The sequence below is a fragment of the Coffea arabica genome, chromosome 9e, assembly GCF_036785885.1.
Source record: "Coffea arabica cultivar ET-39 chromosome 9e, Coffea Arabica ET-39 HiFi, whole genome shotgun sequence".
NCBI lineage: Eukaryota > Viridiplantae > Streptophyta > Magnoliopsida > Gentianales > Rubiaceae > Coffea > Coffea arabica.
In genome coordinates this window covers 19,717,003-19,741,808 of record NC_092327.1, presented here as the reverse complement: position 1 = coordinate 19,741,808, position 24,806 = coordinate 19,717,003, and the positions used below count along the sequence as shown (strand labels likewise).

At 36.5% G+C, this 24,806-nt stretch overlaps 1 protein-coding gene across 1 annotated transcript; it reads right to left on the bottom strand.

Annotated features, from left to right (window-relative positions):
- Window positions 1-15,284: 15,284 nt before the first annotated feature.
- On the bottom strand, window positions 15,285-24,764 carry LOC113709367 (uncharacterized). The gene is made up of 2 exons (XM_027232116.2): window positions 22,430-24,764; window positions 15,285-15,521 (listed from the first exon to the last, which is right to left on the bottom strand). The coding sequence occupies exon 1, from the start codon at window positions 24,140-24,142 to the stop codon at window positions 22,454-22,456; it is 1,689 nt and encodes a 562-aa protein (XP_027087917.1). The 5' UTR covers window positions 24,143-24,764; the 3' UTR covers window positions 15,285-15,521; window positions 22,430-22,453.
- Between the last annotated feature and the right edge of the window lie 42 nt (window positions 24,765-24,806).

Here is a 24,806-nt window from a genome sequence, read left to right as displayed (position 1 = left end):
GCCAAAATACGAAAGCTGGTCAGAGCATTACAAAAACAGTTCCAGATTTACTAGCTTTGTGAAATCATTTTATTTGACCAACCAAAACTCAATATTTTTCAATGAAACTTTGTACACCATATACTCAACATATAAACATGATATACAAGTCATGAAACCCTCAAAATTTAGCACAAGAGTGGTGCGATTAAAACAGGGCAAAACTGAACATTTTTGAACTATGCATCCCTCGGCACCATCAGAAATTTTCCAGCACTTAGTTGGTCATAGAACCAATTTTTTCCTCGGTTAGATCATGGTATTAAGTACTCAAATCCAACATGCAAATACTTGACTAGCTAATCAGATCATCCAAGTCATTGTGGGAATTCATAGAGCCCACTCACCAAGTTTCCATTAAAACTCAAAAGAGCCACCATCGGCTAAGCTGGAAAAAAAATTGCAGCAGCTATGTTTCAACATTTTTGGTCAATTCATCCAACGGATCCAGTACTTTACAACTAAATATCTTACAAGACTTAAGACACATATATTTCATGCATTTCTAAACATTGTTTGCTAATGAAAAATTCCAGAAACAACTGCAAATTTTTGTTTCACTCCCTTGGCAAGTCACGTAAATTTTCCAGCATTTACTCAGTCATAAACAAAATTTTCCTTCGGTTAAAACCTTGTATTTGGCACTTAAATCTCACATGCACAACTACTGAACTAATTAGCTAGCATTTCCAGTCCAGATTTGTTATTCTTGGTTTTGATGATCACAAAAGTTTGTTGAAATGTTTATACAGTCCAAGAAAGTGAACACTTTGATCAGGCCTGATGGAACAAAGTAAGCATATGTTCGATTAACTCCAGACTACGATGCTTTGGATGTGGCAAACAAGATTGGAATAATATAAACAAATTTAGTCATTGTTTTGTTCCGATCAAAGATACTGTCTTTTAAGTATGACAATTTTGTTAGTCTTGGTTCCTTGAAATGTTTTATCTAACTTTCTTCAAATATAAGTGTTGTTGCCTATCAAAGAATCAGGTACGAATATGTCGTGAGCAAAAACAGGACACTCATGTCGGACGGCCGAAAGTAATCTGTCGGAGGTCCGAAGGGATGAAGAACATCAGGAAGGAGTTTCTGTCGGACGCACATCGATCGTGTCGGACGTCCTAAAAATTCCACAAAGCTTTGATGACTCTCTGCCAAGACACTGTCGGACGCTCGCAAGGAAGCATCGGACGTCCTGAAGGATCGGACGCATGCTTCGGACGAACATCAAGATCATCGGACGTCCTAAAAATTCCTCAAAGATTTGATAACTCTCTGGACGACGTTCGGACACTGAAGCTCGGACGATAAAATTCCATCGGACATCCGAACTTCAATTTGGCTGATTTTCGGACGATTGGTTCGGACGATAATTTGATCGTCGGACGTCCGAAAGCCCCAACGGCTAGCTGACTCTTCATCTGCCTTCTATCCGTTGGAAGCTTTAATGAAGCCCATTTTTGTTCCCCTTTAAAAACAAACTGTTCTGAACGAAGTAAGAACTTTTGCACACTTGGTCTACAAGATCTCAAGAGATATTTTAGCTAGAAAATAGTCTCCAAAGTTAGATTTGTTCTCTAAGTGGTGTGAACTTCTTGTGGGCTTTTCTCTTGTGGTTGAAAGTTTCATTAGTGTAGCTTTGTTGAGGGTTATCCGAGTGTTTGTAAAACTTCTTAGCTTGACTAAGTGAGGCTTAGGGTAAGGAGGAAGTGCTCCCTCCATTGTACATCTAGTTGATCATATTTCATCAAAGAGAAGTTGCTCAACCTTGTGATTGGTCTTCAAGTTTGAGGAAAGCTTGGTAGACAATTGGTTTGATTTCCTATTATTCTTTTTGTTTAATAAAATTCTCATTGCTTATATAAACTTGTTTTTCTGATCAATCTTGCTATTGTCTTCTAATCTACTTGGTTGATCTTTACTAGAAAAGAAGGTAAATTTTTATTAAAGAAAAAGTGCATAAATTTGGTTAGGATTTTAATCAACCCAATTCACCCCCCCTCTTGGTTGTCTTTGGGACTTACAATTGGTATCAGAGCTTGGTCTCTTTGAGATTAAGCTCTAACGGCTTGGAGTAAAGATGACAACCAGTCATGCTATGTTTGTTGAGGGGCAATCTGTTACTAGGCCTCCCATGTTCAGTGGCTCCAACTATGTTAGCTGGAAAGAACGGATGATTATCTTTTTGCAATCTATTGATATTGAACTATGGTTTATTGTGAGTGAAGGACCGCATGAAGCTAACTTTCTTGATGCAGATACAGGGTTGCTTCGGCCAAAAATGAGAGCTGAAATGAATGCTCAAGATAGGACTAACCTCACATTGAATGCCAAGGCCATGAATGTTCTTTATAGTGCCCTAGATTCAAATGAATCAATTAGAGTAAAAGGCTGCAAATCGGCCAAAGAAATGTGGGATAAACTAAGAGAAATCCATGAGGGTGGTGACAACGTTAAAGAACAGAAAAAGGCTATCTTGGTCACAAAATATGAATCATTTAGAATTGAACCTCTTGAGGATATTGACAAAATGTATTGCAGGTTCACTGACTTGATCAAAGATCTCGAGGTGTTGGGCAAAGAGTACACCTTGGGAGAGAAGAACAGGAAAATTCTCAATGCGTTGGGCAAAGAATGGGAAAATAAAGTGACTGCAATAGAGGAGGCTAAGGATTTAAGTTCTGTGCCTATTGAATCTATCATTAACTCACTAACCTCTTATGAGTTGAAACTGAAATCTAAAGTGCAGGAGGAAGAGGAAGCTAGAGCAAAGAGAAACATTGCTCTAAAGACTACTCAAGGTGAAGATGATACAGCTCACTTGGATGATGAAGACTCGGATGGTGATGATAATGATCTTGCTCTCATCACCAGAGGCTTCAAGAGAATCTTGAATAAAAGAAAGTTTAGAAGGGGAGGACCTAGCAATCAATTCCAGAATCAGCCATCTATCGCAAAGTACAAAGGAAAACAGGATTTCAACAAGAAACAGTTGGACAAATGCTTCGAATGTGGACAGATTGGACACTATGAAAACGAATGCCCCATGAAGAAGATGAAAGATGGAAAAGCTGATCGGAAGCCAAGATTCAACAACTTTCAGATTACTTGGAATGAATGCAACTCCGAAGGGGAAGTAGAAGAAGAAGAAGAATCAGCTCAAATGGCCTTCATGGCTATTGGAAATAATGAGGTAACTTCCACACACTCTCAATCTAAAAGTGATGATGATGAAGATGATGATCTTGAATCCTTTGTTGAAAAACTGCATAATGCCTTGAAGGAATCTTATGATAAAAACAAGCAGTTAAACCAGAAATTGGCTTTTCTCATTCAAGAAAATGCAAGTCTTTTTCAACAAAATAAACAACTAAAGACTGACAATAAAAGTCTTGTAAGAGCCGGATGTAATGTTCAAAATGAGCTTGATAGAAAGACAAATATTTGTGAAATGCTGAAGGAAAGACATTGTGATTTGAAAAAAAGGATGGACAACTTGGATGAGACTTTGAAAGCAAGAAAGCAGGAGTTTATCAAAAGGAACATGTCATCTACACATCCTACTACTTTTCAAAGAACATTTGCACACAACAAAAATGCACATGGTTTCACAACATATAGAAGAGGTGGATTGAGATATGTCAAACCAGTACATGTTAAGGACTCTTCCATTATGTGTGGTTTTTGTTGTCAAAGAGGGCATTTGAAAGGTGATTGCTATGTGAAAAGAAATCTGAACAAAGGGATGAAATGCATGTGGTTAGTTAGATACAATGCTAACTATTGAGGACCCAAAAATTAAAATGGGTACCAAACACTTTCTCTTTTCAGGAAAAATGCTCAAACAAGTCCAAATGGTTTATTGATAGCGGTTGCTCAAGGCATATGACCGGTGATCCCTCTTTGTTCATAAAGCTGAAATCAAAGTCAAGTGGAAAAGTGACATTTGGTGATGATGTGAAAGCTAAGACAATTGGAATAGGTGATGTTGGTAAGGATGGTGATACTTTTGTCCATAATGTGCTCTTAGTTGATAACTTAAGTTATAACTTGCTTAGTGTTAGTCAATTGTGTGATAAAGACTTGAATGTGTTGTTTAAAAAACATGAATGCATTGTGCTTGATTCCAAATATAATATTGTGTTCAAAGGTAAGAGGTTCAACGACATATATATTGTGGTTCTTGATAAAATTGATTCTTCTAGCTTAAAATGTCTTAAAGCTTCAAATGAAGATCCTTGGTTGTGGCATAGAAGACTTTGTCATTTTAACATGGATTTACTAAAGGAAATTTCGAAAAAGGAGTTGGTTAGAGGCTTGCCAAAAATCAGTTTTGATAAGGACAAAGTATGTGATGCATGTCAATTTGGGAAGCAAACAAAAAATTCTTTTAAACCTAAGATGTGTGTATCTACTTCTAAACCTTTGGAACTCTTGCATCTTGATTTATTTGGTCCCACTCAAATTACTAGCTTGGGAGGTAAAAGATATTGTTTTGTAATTGTTGATGATTATTCTAGATACACTTGGGTGATATTTCTTGCTCATAAAGATGATGCCTTCAAGAATTTTACTTCATTGTTTGCTAAAGTGCAAAATCTGCTTGGGTTAAAAATTGTTAGGATTAGAAGTGATAATGGGACGGAATTCAAGTATTGTGGTTTTCCAGAATTTTGTGATCATAATGGTATAACACATGAGTTCTCTATTGCAAGGACTCCACAGCAAAATGGTGTTGTAGAAAGGAAAAACAGGACTCTTCAAGAGGCTGCTAGAACTATGTTGAATGAATGTAGGTTGCCTAAATATCTTTGGGCTGAAGCGGTAAACACTGCATGTTATGTGATGAATAGAATACTCTTGAGACCTATTTTAAAGAAAACTCCTTATGAGCTGATTTTTGATAAGAAACCTACGGTTGGTTATTTCAAAGTATTTGGTTGTAAATGCTTTATTTTGAATCTAAAGGAACATCTTGGTAAGTTTGATAAAAAATCTGATGTAGGAATATTTTTGGGGTACTGTGAGAATAAAAGAGGATATAGAGTTTTTAATAGAAGGACTCTTGTGATTGAAGAAGCTATACATATAACATTTGATGAAACCAATGATGATAATTCCAAAAGTTCGTGTGAGGATGATGATGTAGGTGTTCGAGAAGGAATGGAAAAGCTATCAATTGGAAATGAAGGAAGCTCTAAACCAGCAGCAACTGAAATGGAAAATGAAGTTCATAATGATCAAGAAGAGGAAGATGAAGACAAAAATGATGATCCACTCAAAGATCTTCCCAAGGCTTGGAAATTCAGCCAAAATCATCCAAAAGAGCTTATAATTGGTGATCCATCCGAGAAGGTAAACACTCGTTCCTCATCTAGAAAATTGATTGACAATTTTGCTTTAGTTTCTCTTTTTGAACCTAAAAATATCAATGATGCTTTAAAGGATGAAAACTGGATTTTGGCAATGCAAGAGGAACTTAATCAATTTGAGAGAAATGAAGTTTGGACACTTGTTAATAGACCTCAAAATCAACCTATCATTGGCACAAAGTGGATTTTTAGAAATAAGTTGGATGATAAAGGTGTTGTTGTGAGAAATAAAGCCAGATTAGTTGCTAAAGGATATGCACAAGAAGAAGGAATTGATTTTGATGAAACATTTGCTCCCGTAGCTAGATTAGAATCTATTAGAATGCTTCTTGCTTTTGCATGCTTTAAAGGCTTCAAATTGTTTCAAATGGATGTTAAAAGTGCTTTTTTAAATGGTTTCATTGATCAAGAAGTATATGTGGATCAACCCCCCGGTTTTGAAAATACAAAATTTCCAAGTCATGTGTTTAAACTATCTAAAGCTTTATATGGTCTAAAACAGGCTCCAAGAGCTTGGTATGAAAGACTAAGTGGTTTTTTGATTGAAAATGGTTTCAAAAGGGGTGTTGTGGACACCACACTTTTTACTAAGCAAGTGTTGAATGACCTTCTTATTGTGCAAATATATGTTGATGATATTATTTTTGGTGCTACTAATGAGTATCTATGTAAGGAGTTTTCCACCACTATGCAAAGTGAATTTGAAATGAGTATGATGGGAGAATTAAATTTCTTCCTTGGACTTCAAATACATCAAGCTCTTGAGGGAATTTTTATAAATCAAGCAAAATATACCAAGGAATTGCTGAAAAGGTTTGGCATGGAGGACTCAAAGCAAGTTGGAACTCCAATGTGCACTTCTACAAAGCTTGACAAAGATGAAGAAGGTAATCATGTGGATGAAAAGCATTATAGAGGTATGATCGGAAGCCTACTCTATTTAACCGCAAGTAGACCTGATATTATGTTTGCTGTTTGCTTGTGTGCTAGATTTCAATCTTGTCCAAAAGAATCACATTTGAATGCTGTAAAAAGGATTTTTAGGTATTTGAAAGGTACATTAGACTATGGTCTTTGGTATGCTAGATCTAATGAGTTTGCACTATATGGTTATTCGGATGCTGATTTTGGAGGTTGTCGTGTGGATAGAAAGAGTACTAGTGGAACTTGTCATTTTCTTGGAAATTGTTTAGTCTCTTGGTTTAGCAAGAAACAATGTGCAATCTCTCTGTCTACAACCGAAGCGGAATATATTGCCGCTAGTACATGTTGTGCTCAACTTTTATGGATGAAGCACACCTTGAATGATTTTGGATTGTTGTATGACTGCATGCCTATATTCTGTGATAATACTAGTGCTATAAATTTGACCAAAAATCCTATTCATCATTCTAGGACAAAGCACATAGATATAAAGCATCACTTTATTCGTGATCTTGTTCAAAAAGGTGAAATATGTGTAAATTATGTTTGTTCTAAAGATCAATTTGCGGATATTTTTACAAAAGCTTTGCCATTAGATCAGTTCATTCATCTAAGATCAAAATTAGGAATAATCGAAAAATCATCTTAATTTTTGGGTCTTCGGACGTCCGAAAGAAGATGAACGGACGTCCGATAATGTTCTTCAGCCATTTTCCAGATTGCGCCTGTTCGGACGCAGCTGTCGGACGCGCAACGTCGTTCGGCCGTCCGACAGTGCAACGGATCAATTTTTTAAATAACCTTCTTTCTCATTTGCTTCAGACTCTTCCTATTCTATTTCCTCTCGGACGAAAACTCTCTCTTCCCTCACTCTCAAATTCGTACCATTTTGAAGCTCTCATTCTCAAATTGACTCAAACAAAACTTTTTCTGACTGATTGCGATTCATTTCTCCTGATCATTTCCCCGAATCGCATAACATTTCACAAATTCCCAAATTTCCTTCAAAACCCTACTTTCTCATAACCGCTCTGCCATATCTTGTTTAAGGCCTTTTTGTCCCAAAATTTCTGTGCAAATCACTTCCCTACTACTGTGTGCATCATTTGCATTCTTCATTCCACACATTTCACACAATGGTGAATCTGAGAGGAGGAAAGGTTACTGCCGGACGCAAGCATCCACTCAGGGATGAGGATGAGGATCTTCCTACGGTCAAACGTTCATCCAAACGCTTCAAGAGAGGAGCCATAAAGGGTCAAATGTCACGGCCTACTCCTCAACCCACCTCTCAGCCTGAATCTGGACAGGGAACCTCTGCTCAACCGCCTCCAAAATCAGCCCCACCCCCTACATTCTTTGATGATACAGCAAGAGACAAACACTCCTTGATATCCCAGAAAGGTGTCATCCCTCAACGTACTGTAAACCCTTCTGAATTTCGTCTCATAGGTTTAGAAACCATTCTGAAGTTGTTTGCTTTTCAGAAATGGTCGCATATCATTTCTATGCCAAATGTTTACTATCCTGAAATGCTGCATCAATTTTTTGCTAATCTTAGAAAAGGGTCTGACCAAACTGAAATCTTTTCCAGGGTTAATGGGGTAGACTTAATCTTTGACTCTGAAATTGTGAATTCCATTTTAAATACTACCATTGAACGTGGGTGCAAGGATAAAATTACAAATTTCTTTTCCTATGAAGAGCACCCTAATGCTGATAATCATTTTGATGGGGCTAAAATGATGACCTATTTTAAAAGAAGTTTTTCCTCCCCTGCTGATGCTAAACTGAATGATCTTGCCCCTGTGAATTTAATTGCTTTTTCTATCATTTCAAACCTGCTTGTGCCTACTGATGGCCATAGAACTGATGCAAATAAAATGGAGTTGTACCTCTTTTATTGTTTTCGAGAAAAAATTCGGATTGATTTTGGTTTTGTCATGTGCAAGTTTTTACTTCGCTATACCACTGACTCTCGCAGAAAACTATCCTATGGAAAGTTTCTTCAAAAGATTTTTGAGTTTTTCAAAGTTCCAATTTTAGGTGTTTGTCCCAAAGAAGCATCTTCTTATGCCTTTACCAAAGGATACTTTGAAAGGAAAAATCTTGTTTTTAAAGATAATATGTGGTCTTATAAAGAGGCATCGTCCAGTGAACATAGGTCTAAGGCTGCACATGATCCTTCATCTATTCCACTCACTCCCATTCATCCTAGGAAATCTGCCACTAAGGCATCTTCCTCCTCTAATGATGGAGTGATTGAGCTTCTTCATGAACTCAAACAGCATGTTCTTCTTCTAGAACATGGCCTAATGCTCACCATGTCCTCTGAGCAACAAACTGCCTTTCTAGACAAAAAGAACCTTCTCTTTCCCCCACCTGTGGTTGAGGAAGTGTCCCATGACAAAGAGCCACACCCCACTGATCCAAGCTCATCAATTCCAGACCCTGGTTCATCAACTCCTGTGACTCCTCATGGTCCTTCCACAGCAGATAAAGGCAAGGAACCAGTTGAAGTGGATGCTGAAGCTGATGAAGAAACTGAAGAGGAGGACCTCTCCCAATATCAGCTCTCTCGAAGAACTCCTGGATCCACATAGTTCACTACTTAGGACATTTGCATTCTGTTTGTCTATTTTATGTGTTTTGTAATGGTCAACATTTGTAACCTTCTTTTAATGTTTCTCTTGTTGGTACTGTATGTTTATGTTAAGTATTTTGAATGATGACTGTGTTTATGGATGTTTAAGTATTTTGATGCAATGAATTTGGTTTTCATTGATGAATGTGTTTGTGGATGTGTTGATGTGATTGGTTGCCCTTTTGTGATGACAAAAAGGGGGAGAGGACTGGATTGATTGATGATTGGTATTGATTGATGATTGATGATTGGTATTGATTGATGATTGATGATTGGTGATGTTGGATATGTTGGATTGATTGTTTAAATTGGCTGATATGCTTAATTGTCATATTTTTGGAAAATTGTTTAACTCGGATGGGCAGCCAAGTGAGGGGGAGCTTTTTCAAAATTTTCAAAATTTTATGATTCACTAAATAAGGGGGAGTTCGTGAGAAAGGGGGAGCTTATAATGCAATCATCAAATTTCATTTCAAACTTTTGTTTTGTCATCATCAAAAAGGGGGAGAATGTTATTCTTGGTTTTGATGATCACAAAAGTTTGTTGAAATGTTTATACAGTCCAACAAAGTGAACACTTTGATCAGGCCTGATGGAACAAAGTAAGCATATGTTCGATTAACTCCAGACTACGATGCTTTGGATGTGGCAAACAAGATTGGAATAATATAAACAAATTTAGTCATTGTTTTGTTCCGATCAAAGATACTGTCTTTTAAGTATGACAATTTTGTTAGTCTTGGTTCCTTGAAATGTTTTATCTAACTTTCTTCAAATATAAGTGTTGTTGCCTATCAAAGAATCAGGTACGAATATGTCGTGAGCAAAAACAGGACACTCATGTCGGACGGCCGAAAGTAATCTGTCGGACGTCCGAAGGGATGAAGAACATCAGGAAGGAGTTTCTGTCGGACGCACATCGATCGTGTCGGACGTCCTAAAAATTCCACAAAGCTTTGATGACTCTCTGCCAAGACACTGTCGGACGCTCGCAAGGAAGCATCGGACGTCCTGAAGGATCGGACGCATGCTTCGGACGAACATCAAGATCATCGGACGTCCTAAAAATTCCTCAAAGATTTGATAACTCTCTGGACGACGTTCGGACACTGAAGCTCGGACGATAAAATTCCATCGGACATCCGAACTTCAATTTGGCTGATTTTCGGACGATTGGTTCGGACGATAATTTGATCGTCGGACGTCCGAAAGCCCCAACGGCTAGCTGACTCTTCATCTGCCTTCTATCCGTTGGAAGCTTTAATGAAGCCCATTTTTGTTCCCCTTTAAAAACAAACTGTTCTGAACGAAATAAGAACTTTTGCACACTTGGTCTACAAGATCTCAAGAGATATTTTAGCTAGAAAATAGTCTCCAAAGTTAGATTTGTTCTCTAAGTGGTGTGAACTTCTTGTGGGCTTTTCTCTTGTGGTTGAAAGTTTCATTAGTGTAGCTTTGTTGAGGGTTATCCGAGTGTTTGTAAAACTTCGTAGCTTGACTAAGTGAGGCTTAGGGCAAGGAGGAAGTGCTCCCTCCATTGTACATCTAGTTGATCATATTTCATCAAAGAGAAGTTGCTCAACCTTGTGATTGGTCTTCAAGTTTGAGGAAAGCTTGGTAGACAATTGGTTTGATTTCCTATTATTCTTTTTGTTTAATAAAATTCTCATTGCTTATATAAACTTGTTTTTCTGATCAATATTGCTATTGTCTTCTAATCTACTTGGTTGATCTTTACTAGAAAAGAAAGTAAATTTTTATTAAAGAAAAAGTGCATAAATTTGGTTAAGATTTTAATCAACCCAATTCACCCCCCCCTCTTGGTTGTCTTTGGTGCATGGTAGTTTTCCGAGGGTGTGGAGGCTATTTTAGTCTTTTCACGTCTCTTCCAACTTTTCCACTTAAGTCCTAAATTTTAACCAACTTCTAAAGTTTACCCCAAAAGTAGTTTAAACATCTAATGATACACTAATCTCGCAGGAGTTCGATTATCGAGATTTTAACGTCATAAGTATACTTAGTGTTCTTGTAACGATTTTGTCTACAATTTATCAACCTCCTCTTATTACTAAGGTTCCTATAACCCTTAACATTATTAACGATGAAAATTAGCTATTGGAATTCAAAGAATTAATTATTAAGTCAATGAAATATTTTACCTTAGAAATATTAATTTAGTAAAACAAAACCAAGTAATTTAATAGTTTAGCACAATTATATTATTTTTCACATAAAATTATTATTATTATTATTATTTTTAATAACTCAAGAAAATAAAATAAATTCAAAATATATGTAATTTCTCAAATCGATTATTTACTCCAGTCGCGTATTTACTATTTTCACTTAACGAGCCTTCAGAAATTAATTTTCGAAACAAATCACTTTAAAAATATAACTAAGCTATGGATATATTTAATTAGGCCTAAAAAGGTTAGAAAATAATAATCGGAGAAATCGGATGAGTAAATACTTATTTGAGCCAATAAAATAAATAAAATAAGCAAAATTTTCGGGTCCTCACAGTAGTCGAACCCCCAAGTGCAAGCTTTTAGTCCAAAAGTATCACCTATCCTTGTTCAAACCACAAGAGAAAACTTTTGACGCTAAAGTCAAAAATACAAATTTAAACGGGATAAAATAAGGTTTCAAATGAGGCGAGGATATGGTAAGGTGATATAATAACGTTTACTCTTATCAAAACATTCAACAAGCGACTCGGGAAAAAAAATCACTCGTTCTTTAAAATACCCTAGTTTTAAGTGAAAACTCATTTATAAGTAGTGATCTAGGGGTTAACAAGGCATAGTGGTCTAAAAGCCACAAATTCACCATCCAAGTACCAAGTTATAGTTAGAATTCTTCTTCATAAGTCCTATCATCCTATACTAAACCTTTAACACCATCAAAACTGAAATTTTTGAATCACCACTCAAACCATGAAATTTCTCATGAAAACTACCAAAATCAGGCTCTAAATTCACTCTTATGCAAGTATTAAAAGAAAAGAGGGTTTCTTGATATAGTTACCTTGAAACCCTATGAAGATATGGCAACAAAGTGCTTCTTTCTCCAACATCTTTCCACCAAAGCCCTTAATCCTCCCTAAGTGTCAACTTTTATGGAGTGATTTGCAAGATTAAGGTGAAAACTCAAGATTCAAGCAAGAACTAGGGGTTGAAGATGACCTTTCTCTTCCTTTTTTTTCTCTTCAAGGGGGCGGCCAAATGAAGAAAAAAAATGATAGGTTTTGGTCAAATTTTTTTGGTTTATCAAAGGATAAGAAAGGTTGGAGTCAAAGTCAAAAATCCAAAGCTTTGTTGACAAATGTCCTCTAATGGTTAATCCTCATCCTATTGTCTTCCAAATGCTAAAATATCTAGCCAACCTCTAATTATCCCTTAACACCTTATAAGATAATATCCCTTTACACAAAACTCCTCCTAATCTTCAAAAATTTAACGCACACACCTCACTAGTGGGTCCCACTTGCATAATACATTACGAACTTAACATGTACTAACTCATACAAGGAAAATGATTTAAAAACTTGACTCACTTTGTAAAAATATCTAGAAAATTAAGGCAATAAAGTAAAGTAAAGAAAATGTATTCGAAAAAATAAAACAAAATAAGGAAATTTTCGGATCCTCACACCCTAAGGGGAGGTGGGGTCGTCACAATTACTCTAGTTGCTCCTTCATCTACTTTTTTAAATATTCTGCACAGGTTTACTATGGATAACTAATCTTCAACTCTTTCTTTGAAAATGGCCATGTGGGTTCCTGGGTAGTGGAGCCGTGGTTTTTCTCTGAATCTCCCACCAAAATACATGTGTATGTTAACTTTATCCTCGGATTTCTCCTCTGATGCTGCATGAGAAGCAATAAAGCTCTCACTTTTTAGTAATTTATCTTTCGCAATGACACAAAAAGCTAACATAACGGAACCAAAACAAACAATTCATTATAGGTGGGATTGGGGACTACATTTGACTACAACATGTCTTCATGAACCCCATATTAAGATAACAACAGATTATCTACCAATATTAATCTACTTTTTCTTGTGATAATGATATGAATATAATAGCAAGACAGTAGTTTCATGACACTTCTGCTCATTAAATAACTTGATAGTACAAATTGAAAGTTTCATGACACTTCTACTCAAACACAAACATTTAAGAGGTTGAGTAATATTCAAAGACAACCATATATTCAAATTCGTCAACTAAGAATCTCTACCAAAAAGCAGATTCTAAGGCTTTCCATTTCCATAGTCAACCAAACACAAAACCCTAACAAATCTAACAATCAATAATCAAAATAGCAAATTGAGGGCATAAATCAAAAACCATATCTTAACAACATCCGTAAATACAACAAAAATCTTGTCTTTGTTAAATAATGGCCTCACTGATATCAATAAATCACAATTTCCCTTCCACAAAATACGCCAAAACCCAGATCGAAATAGACTAGGGATGATATACGAACCCATTTTTCTTCGATTTTTTGTCGCAAATCTTCACTTCCTCATATTTCCCATCGATCTTGTTGTTTGATTTAAATAACAATCGAAAATTTTGCTGAAAATTGGCTAAAAAAAGGTTGCTCTCTCTCTCTCTCTCTCTCTCTCTCTCACTTCGTTTGTTTTGAAAGAATGAAAGTGCTAAATTATTTCGGCTATTTTTTGCTTATATTATTAGGATATTTTCATCTTTTCACTCAGTTCCGTCTGTTTTAACGATTTCCGTCGATGATTTACCTTATTTCAAATCATGAGGTAATGACACATATGATATGAAATCACAGAGGGCTTTTCTGTATGATAGTTATACCATAGGAGGTTTTCTATTTTTAACCCTTTCTTTAATCCCATATTAGACGGGGGCTACCTCTAGAACCTGTGGAATTAAGTGCTACGTCGGATGGAGGCCACTTATGTGCATGCCATTCTCCTTCAATGAATTATGTTTATAAAATATATGAAATGAGATGACAAATGTTTTTAATTGATGTATGCATATGGTATGGTGTGATCAAATTTGCAAATGTATATAGTATGTATATAACTACATGATCCGACAGGGGAGTAAGTACTATCTATTGGGTGTACGTCGCTCAACCCACATCTCATTTTTTTTTCTTGCAGATCAAGAAAACCAACTCGTGTACATTTAGAAGATAAGTGAGAGGTAAATAGGTAGATGTTTAAATTCAAGAAACTTAAAGCAAAGCATTTTGTAGATGCAATTTAGTGATGTATATGTATTTCATTGATATCTGTAAAATTTAAATTTTAGTGAAATTGTAAGTTATAATCATGATGCCTTGTATTTATGGAAGTAAGGTCTCAAACATACAGCGTGCCATGTTGCAAATCTAGTTCAGGGATTCGAATTCGAGGCGTGACATTTAATGGTATCAGAACTAGGGTTGCAAACGAATCGAACCATTCTTGAGCGGTTCGAGTCAAGATCGACTTGAGCTCGAGTTGGCCGAATCAAACTCAAGTGCAAAATATTAAGTTCTCGCAAGCTCAAGTGTATATATATATATATACATATTATTTTAATAATAAAATTACATATATTATTATTAATATTTTATTATTTATTAAGAAAAAAATGTTATTTTATTTATTTTTAAATAAAATAAAATAAGTATTTTTATTTTTTTCGAACTCGAACTTCAAAATTGTCAGTTCGTCAAGGTCGAGTCCGAGTTTAATAAAATTAAGTCAAAACTCGACTCGATTCATTTACAGTCCTAATTAGAACTTAGGCTATGTGATCTAAAAGTATGTGAAATGATGTTTGAAATATTAGTGATTTTGAGAATTGAAATGAGATTGGAACTTCCCGCCTTTTTCTTTGTCAACTTTAGCGTGTTATTCTCCTATTGCTAAGTATCATAGAGTAGTGGTAGAGGCTGAAGTTGGTGTATGTATCCACTTCCTCCTATAACTCCACTATTCAAACTATCTCCCACTTTCTCTTCTATATACCTGCAACTATTATGTAGTTATTTATCAGCTCATTGGAAGCACCTTGCCATAGTTAAGATACAAGTAAAGGCATTTTTTAAAATATATATTTATATTGAGCCAAAGATATGCGGAGTATTACAATAGTAATAAAATTTTAACAATTGAGAAGTGGGGATGCATCTCTTTGTTGAAAGGACAATAGGTATTTTGAAGAACTTTAGGAGCTGATTCAACTCCTATTGATTTGATTGATTCAAAAGGTTGGTCATTGCAAATCACAGCATGAACAATTTCTACGCAGAACTAGCAAACCAAACATATTTTTTAAGCTAACAACCTCAAGAACAACATTTCAGCTCATCAAACACATAGAACCTGGCAACAATGCACCAATATATCAAAATATTTGGGTGCTAGCTCAATAATTACTTAGTTGATAATGAGGAATATAAACTTCAGAATCATAACAATCAATAATGAATGGCCGAGGCAGAAAGCAAGCTTTGGTCTGGGCTTGCAGGTGAATGCCATCTTCAGTTACCTGCACCAGGAGAAGCCAATTAAGCAACTTTGTACTGCTGAGTGAAGCAATGCAAAATGGTAAAGATGTTGTCATACTAAAAAAGCAAAACTAATTAACCTACATAAAAGAAATTAACAGCCATAAAGCATTCCATGATGCAAAACTGCAACAAGAGATAATAGTTTTGTTTACTTCTGATCCAGTGGTAACTAGTATAACCGAAACTACAATTCTTATTTCCCAAGCATGCCCATAGAATGCTAATATATATAACCGAAGCTCTCTCTATTTCATCAAGGACAGAAATTATTTATGGTCCTAAAAGCTGAACATGCTACATAAAGGTTTATGGAACAAGATTCGTCGCAAGAGTTATGATGAAGCAGTTGTGGGAATGAGGTCAAAGTGTTGAGTGGCAGCTAACAATTTTGAGTTCCCCTTCACTTTAAGAATTAGCTATCAAAGTTCATTAACTACAATTAGCAACAAGTCCACCAATCCCATCCAGCTTTTGTTGGTAACTTACCAACAAATCCAACTTAAATAGGTACCTTGTTAACCTATATTGCAGAATGCGAATGATAATTTGATATATATACTCAGGCTGACATTCCCACTATGGTCATGTTCCTTCCTTTTGTTTATTGGACTGTGTTTCTAAACAAGCAGGTAGAGTCAAGCTCCAATCTTAGCATCAAATAGACCTATCATCCAATCTTAGATAAAGAAATGAACAGGTGAAATGTCAACATAGCTTCAGCTGCTAGCAATGCAAAACTGTCTCTGTTGAGTTTATGAAAAAATGGGGTTCCAGATTTTTTAAAAAAAAAAAAAGAAGGTTATTTGTGTCTCTATTGCGTTTAAGAAATGTATTGTAAGTGGATACATAAGCATAAAAAACCTTTAATAGGTTATGCATGGGGAAACACATTCAAGCTTATTCTAAAACATCAACACAATTTTACGAGTGTTGACCATCTTATCTCAGTCATAACTTCGTGTGAAGCAGCTAGTTATCTAGAAGGGTGACCTGCTACATGTACACAGTAGTTACACAAATCAAGAAGAACCATGTTTGACAGTTCCATCTAATTACATACTTAAATGAAGGATGGGAACTGCCCACCAGGCATGATACAAAAATAGTAAAAATTGTAAAACGAACTAGCAAACAAAGTTTGAACTATTGACAACTTAGGTTTTCATCGAAAGGTAACTTCTGGAAAGAATGCATGTTGAAACTTTTCCCAGATTCACTAAATAATGACTGCATAAAATGGTTGCTTCAAAAGGATTGTGAGTATGGTTTATACCAGACATTAATGTACTGAAACCACTTCAACTTTTTAAAAGATTTGTGGGTACTAATACAAGCTCTTCAGCTAAGTTGATCAAGTGAGGACAGTTTGAGCTTGATTTTCCAACCGAATATGTCATTCGAGTTTTCAGAAGTTTGTGGCTCTTCAATTATCATTATAGCAAAGGCGTTATTTGATGCACTTCTCTCTTCATGTTCCAGAGCCCCTTACTTCTGTCCATGATTCTAAGGTTAGATACTGTGCAAGAATGTGCCACTTTTCACTGCTATAGCCAATATGAACTTCACTTTATGTTTCGAAATTTATTCTTTTTTAGTTCAAAATAAATTTTTTGTTTAATTTTAGTTCAGTTACTGGACATTTTTAGCATAAGCATGGAAACCACTCCACCCTTTCATCTGTTGCATATATGTGTTTATTGATGAGGTTTTGATATAGCATATATGCATGTATTTTGCATCCAACTTCATTTACAATGCAAAATTAACCAAGTTCACATAAGTAAAACTTTGAAAAAGAAAAGAACAGAAAAAGTTAGGAAAATGAACACTGCAAAATGGCATTTATCTAAAGTCATAGATGCAAAAAGTTTGGGAGGGCTAAGAGGACCTTAAGGAGGAAGTATGTCAGACTTTGTCATCCACTCCTCTACTGTTAGGACAGACATGATAAATCATTCAACGTTCCACAATTTCATAGTTAATTGATTTGTATTCGAGGACTGAGTCAGGGGTCCACGTATAACACCAAAACCAAATGAAATACCAGGGAAAACGTACTGATGTTTGACTATTTCATGTTTTTCTGAAGGAAAAGCAAATCATTATGACTAGTTAGATTAATAGGTAGGGTTTAAATTGGATTCCTTTGATCCAGATCTAGATCCATTAAATTTAGTTAGATCCAGACCTGGACCCAAACCCTTATGGGTTTAAAAAAATAAATCCAGGCTCAAACTCTCATGAATCTGGGTATCCAATGGGTATTCGTTGTATTTTTCTAAATATACTAAAGTAAAATATATAGAGTTCAAAAATAATATAAATACCATCCAATTTTTACTTTTGAATAATAAAATTAATATTCAAAAAGTTGAATGCAATATTATGATCTAAAAAAAGAATTATTATTAATTACTGCTATTTATTTTCAAAATTCTATACCCATATCCAATCTTTTACTTGTTTGCCGTTACTTTTTCTTCTTTACTTTTCTCCTTATCCTAAAAAAGTTTGTACAATTACAATGACAACTAAAATTAGTTTGAAAAAATAAAACAATCATGAAGTCTTACTATATTTGATTTAATTCCCATAGAATATTAAATTATTTTATAAATTTACTTGTGTGTGTTTGGATTTGGGTATGGGTCATGGACAACTAGACCCTACCCAAATCCATGACTCTCTTACAGGATTTGGATTTGGGTAGGATCTAAATTTAAGAAATTAAATTCAAACCATATCCAAGTATATTGAATCTGGATTGGATTTGAGTAAAATCCAACCCATTGACATGCCTAATTATGACAGTAACGACAAAAGAAAGCAACAAATAAACCAAATTGTTATTGTGTGTGTGGTCCCCATCCCCTCCCCCCCCCCCCCCCCGGCAAAAAAAAACCCTCAATAGATGTTGACATTTATTACTACCCAAAATTAATATACCATGCATCCAGCAGGAAAATCTGCAAGTCATTACCAAGATAGATGTAAGAAAAACATTTGGGGAAGAGAAAATGCTTGCAAGAGGGCCAGCATTAATGTCATTGTGCTTAGAGGCAGAAGATAGCAAATGAAAAATAAGCAAAGAGATTTAATTATGAGATTGAACAAAAAGAATAAAACATTTTTTTTTGTCCTCACTGATTTGTACAGAACGGGAGTATGAAAATGAATCATCAATGTCATGAAGTCAAAGCCATTAGAGAGTCTTGACATTAATATACTATAATTGAGTGAGATCATCAAGAGCCCTTGAAGGCTGTAGAAGGTTGAAACTGTATTTAAGTAATTCAAGCGTCAATATTGCTGGATTAGATATTAACTTTAATGATATAGATAGCAAATGACCTCATGTTATGTATTCACTCATAATCAAGCTCCACTACTTTGTTATCTAGGTTGAGCCATATTCTCCTGCTCTGAAAAGTTTAATACACCGAAAGAGTTCTAAATACAATATCTTAATGGAGTAAACACACTTAGTTGGGCGTAAGTAACAACGACTAACAAATCATATAGACTGCTGTAACAAATGTTTTTCTTGCTTGGTATTAAAAAGAAATTTGGCTTTGCCACTTTCATGTAAGTTACTAGGTATGTCTTGGTCAAAAGGAAATCTAAGAATGTAGTTACTGGAAAAGTTGATGTATTGTTACAATACTAGGTGAAAGGGAAAAAGTTCAGAATATTCTTGCCGGAGTATGGATGAAAGTTTACAAGAGTGCTGCAAAATGCTATTTAACCAGCATATGAGGCCAAAAGCCTAAAAATCTAATGAAAAGCACAAACTTGCTAAGGAAACTGATTAAGCAGAAAAATATTCTTGATAATTCACATTTTAAAGCCTTCTTAAAACTACCAGGGAGATTCAGAATTTTAACAAGAATGAAGGTTTAATTGCTTCTTGAAAAAACTTATAGCTTGTGATTTTAGACAAATATGAGAAACTTCAAAACGATCTGAATATTCTTCTCTAATATGTACGCTTCAGCACATCATCCTGGATAAACCCATGCATTAGCACCTCCTAGGAGATTTATAGTGAGAAGATCAATCTCTTGTTAGAGCCAACATTTAGATGAATGATTTTCCATACAAAGTTGGGTCAATTGAGTGTGTGCTACTACCATAGTTCTAACTATAATCAGTTTTCTTGCACTGTTACATGGTATTTACATGCTTAATATTGAATCATTCTATAACCTTTATGAACACGATTTTCCCTTTCAAAATATAAATAAGACATTAGACTGGCTTGATTTTGCAGTTCATGCCAAATGACACGTCTGGTATGGCTTCGCTGTCTACAGTTGATTCTGGTATGCATGAAGACTGATCGTATAATCTGTTCTACCTTCTTTTTTTTTTTTTTGGGTGGAAAACTTTCCTTCTAAGTGGGAGTGGTGTGGGATGGACTAATACTCCCATTTTAAGTCCCAAAAGTTTAACAAAGAATGCAAATGCTACCCTAAGCTATGAAAACTTATCCTTTTTGTGAAAAGCATATGGACCTTTGAAATTATTTATCTCCTTTCCGTTTCTCTGTTCATGAATGATTTGAAAGGTTCCTCACTATCAAATTTGGAGATTTGTGCTTCTTACTTCTAATGGCTGGCTGCTGTTGGTATCCCTCACTTACTTTTCAAAGCAACAAGGAAAGAAACAAAGCCAAAATTGATAAAATGGTAATTGTGCTCAGTATACACATGATTGACTTAGTAATAAAAATTTTAGTCCCTGAAATATGCTAGTCTCTACAATGTCATGTTGCAATTATGGTCGTTGTGATCAATAGAGTTGGTTGATTACAAATTATCTATCTTTGTACTAAGCTGCATAAAGACTCTTGTAATATGCCTAAAGAATCAAGAATTCAACATGCGGATTAGCTTAAGAGGTTATGGTTAGGTAGAAGTATCAAAATTTCGGGGTACAGATTACCATCCTAGGTCACTGCAACTATGCTGCATATCTCAAGGATTAAAATCTTTCCAACTTACCAAGTTTAGGAGAAATAAATTAATAATTAATGGAAAACACTCAATTGAGTATCAGAGAAGGATATATGATTCTTGTAAATGAAATGATGGAGATTTATTTATCTGAAAGATAATCCATATTGGTTGTCATTAAATTAATTAATGTTATTTTAATGGTTTTACACATGCATTTGAAAACTTAATAATGAATAACAGTAAAGTCAAACTTATACTTACACAGTAAACTGACATGTGGCAACCTAAAAACATACCATAAAAATACTATAACCAAATAAAATCTTCCAGTAGTCCACTAATTTTCTTTTTTGCGTTGTGTTTAACTTGATCCTCTCCTCCCAAATTCCAAACTTATCAGCTTAAACCTCAAGCCCTCCAAGAACTCCAAGAGTCAAAGATTAAACCAAATAATGCTTATTAAGTACAAGTTTATGATTGACAAAACACATTAAGCAGATACGTACAGAAAAATATAAGTTTTAGCATACAAAATGAAAAAACTTTGTGGTACAAGTCTGAAAACGATCACATTTTTATTTTTACTTTTTTAAAGAAAAATGTGCATATAGAGGCCCCTAAGCGTAATCCACAATGTGATGGCATGTATTTGATACAAGGCTATTGCTATTAGTATCAGTTTTAGACCCATTGCCTTTCAGTTGAATTATTTGATCTTCATGGGATTTTTCAGCTAAACATTTTCCACTAGAGGATAAAGGAATGCAATCTTAGCCCCTCTAAAACAGCTTGATCACATATCAATGCATAACTCAAGAGGAAACCATGTAGCACTCAGTAAACAGGGTCGGAGAATTTTTGGAACATGCTACAAATGGGATAGTTCATTTCACTAAAATCTCAAAATCTCACACAAAATATGAAGCTCGCAAATATTTATTTCCCTTTGCTCAAGTCATTAGTCCAAAATGCAAACTACCGTGTTAATGAAGAAAAACAGAATGCTTAGCAATATCAGCCTACCCTTCCTATCTTCTTGCTTTGACTTGAAATCCCATTTAATGGCCTCTATAGAGTTCTGAAAGTCTAGCCCTTTAACTTCAAAAACCCACTAAAGTATCAGTACTGACAATGCAAGTTTGGACCTTGGACTTGAAAAACAAAAACTTTATGCACAAAATTCTAGTTGAAACTCCAAAGGCATCCAGCTAATAAACACTATCCGGAAAGCACTCCCAACGTGCATGGATAGACCATTGCATTATATATAACACAGAAAAGATGCATTCAAGCAATACAATGCCATATAGTAAGAGATCCGACAAATCTTGGATTGGCTGCCAACCAATTGACACCTGTTCTAACAGTTATACTTTTACTTTTGTGGGGGCAGGTCAAGGCAGAAAGAAGGAAAAAAAAAACAAATAGGAATCTAGGAAACAAAAGGAAAAGAGTGTGGTTCTGAGCTCCTCCATTTCTTAAAGTGCACTTCTCTCTCAAAGACTAACACCTGGGCTAGCCAAAGACATGCTAGAAAGCAACGAGTGCACTTCTTTCTCTGAAAGACTAACACCTGGCCAAGCCATAGACATGCTAGAAAGCAGGGAACCAAAGAGGATAACTAAGCCAGAGACAACAAGCCGTTCCCCAGGTCGCAGGTATCCATGCATGTGCCACAAAATTAAGACAAACACACCAGATGGCGCTGATAAAAGATACTGCCCAATAGTTACGCTTTTTATGAAACCAAGAAATCGAAAAAATCATTCATGGTACAATAACACGTAGATCCGAAAAGAACCCAAACAATTTGCTTTGGCTAAAGCATAGCGGAAAACCCTCAAGAACTCGTGCAGTAGGAGGCTATAAACAAACTAAAATGTACAGAATATATAACATTGAACTCCAAGAATCAGAAATGTAGTTACCAGGATAGAAGGTGGGACGATGACTCAGTTTTTTCCTTTTGACTTGTGGTCAGAATGGCGGGTACCGTCGCCGTAGCAAAGCTGCAAGCGGGCATCGAATCCGGGGAGAAAGTGGTGGTGGTGGTGGTGGTGGTTCTCCACAGGTGCAACAGCAGCATTAGGTGGAGATGCGGTTGTGCTGCTGAAGAAAGCCGATGATGGTCCGTCTATGGGCGAAAACCTCTGGACGTGAGGTAACAGAGACGGCGGAGAAGAAGAATTGGACTGAAGGGTCCCCCTATTGAAAGCAAGGCCGGAAGAAGATGGAGAAGAAATGGTAAAGTTGAGATTGTAATCACTGTTACTGCCATTACCGTTACCAGTATGATTACTATGGCTATTCCCATTCCCACCGGCAGCTGTCACAACCGGGACGAGGTGGTCCGGTACAAACGAGAAATGCGGAAGGTCCGTGTGGTGGCTGTGGTGGTGATGGTGGTCAGCTGTGATGGTAAACAGCGGGGAGGATACAGACGTCAGGGACTGATGAAGAGGATTACCCAGCTGGATTTGCCCCAAAAAGCTTGCAGATGGTTGATGTATAGCACGGGAAGAAGAGGACAGGCCTAAAAGCCCTGTGGCAAAGTAGTCCATAGGAGTAGAAGAAGACCAATGTCTGGATGATGATTTGTGGAAAAAATTAGACTCATTTGCAGTGCCATTATTACCATTACCGCCGGCATTGCTGCCGCCGCTACCGCTGCCGCTGCCGCCACCGCTGCCAGGGTTTTGATGAATTGAACCGCCTGTAGGACTACCAGTTGTGTTGTTGTTGCTGCTAGTGTTGCTAACATTAGCAGAATTACTCATCCCAGCAGTCAATAGCTGAGTGAAAGAAGAATTTTCAGAAATAGGGTTCACATTCAGGTGTGGCTGATGGGCTACACGAGAAGATTCTTCCTTCTCTTTCTCTTTCTCCTTCTCAGCTGCTCTTTCCCTGGCCCTCTCTCGAGCTTTAATTCGGCTTTCAGACCGGGAAAGCGACAATCCTGAACCCTTACTGGTCTCAGAAGTGCTACTACAAGCAGATTTAGAGAAAGCCCCAAGCTGCTGCTGTTGCTGCTGCTGTTGCTGGTAATTGAGTTCACCTTCCATGTCCACTTCTGCAGAATCAAAGCCGTGCTCATGAGTACCTGCACTTGACCTCTTTTCATCACTGAGCTGCTGAGGAGTGTCTGGAAATGCTGTATTAATCGAGGGCAGCTCCGCGATAGAGCTGGCTGCAGCCTTAAGCAGCCACTCTACGGCCTTGCTGGGCTGATCATAACCCAGTCTATCCTGCAGATCATAGAATTGTATTGCAGTGGTCACTGACAAACGAACACGCCGGTCTCTTAGTCCTTTCGTAGTCCAAACTTTGCTATGCCGATCTTTTCCACCGGATGCCCGTGAAACCCTAACAATCCGAGAAGAAGGCCACCCACAAAGCCTACCTAGACCACTCGAAGCAGTTATATCCAGTCCCCCCACCCCAACAGCACCTCCTCCTCCTCTGGCACTGCCATTGACGTTGGCCCTCTTGACCTCCTCCTCCCCATCTGCTTCGTCTTCCTCAGGCTTGCACTGGTCATCCCCTTTATGCCCTATCTTGGCTGCGTCATCATTAATCCTACCACTTCTGCTGCGGATCCTCGGAAATTTACACCCTGGGGTTTGCATCTCCTCCATCTCCATGCCACTTTCATACCTTTCCAAACCAAGATAAATTAAACTTGCAGAGCGAAAAAAGAAACCCAAGATGCAAGCTGCCCTTTTCAAGATTTAACCAGCAGGTTTTGAGGAGAGGAAGGAGAGAGAGTAAACAAAAGAATAAATAAATAAAACAACACGAATAGAAGAGAGGCCTGATGAAATCTGGGGAGCAGGAAAAATGGAAAATCAAACCCAAGGTTAAGTCATGGAAAGAAAAAACTGTGGGAGTGAGTGGACAGGTTGGTGGGGAAGAAGGGAGGGGGGGGGCTTGTATCTATTTGTGTGTGTGGTTGAGAGTGTACTTTGCATTGATGACAATTACCCTGAGTACTTTGGCTTTTGTAAAGATAAATACACACATCACACATTTATCTCTGTGTGTGTATATATATATATATAAGAAAAAGAAAAAATACGTATAGTGTGTGAGTGTGTGTTGAAAAAGGCTATTTTTGCGGTATGAAATATCACGTTCCAGTTACAGACAGGCCAGGCTGCTAGTAATGTCAGAGGAAGAGAAGAGAGGAAAGGAAAGGAAAGGATGGCAAAAGCAAAGGGGACTTCTTTCTCTCTTTCTTACTCTCTTTCTTTCTCTCTTTCTGTTGTTTGAAGCTTTTTGCAGTAGTGTTTTCTAAAGCAAATAAAA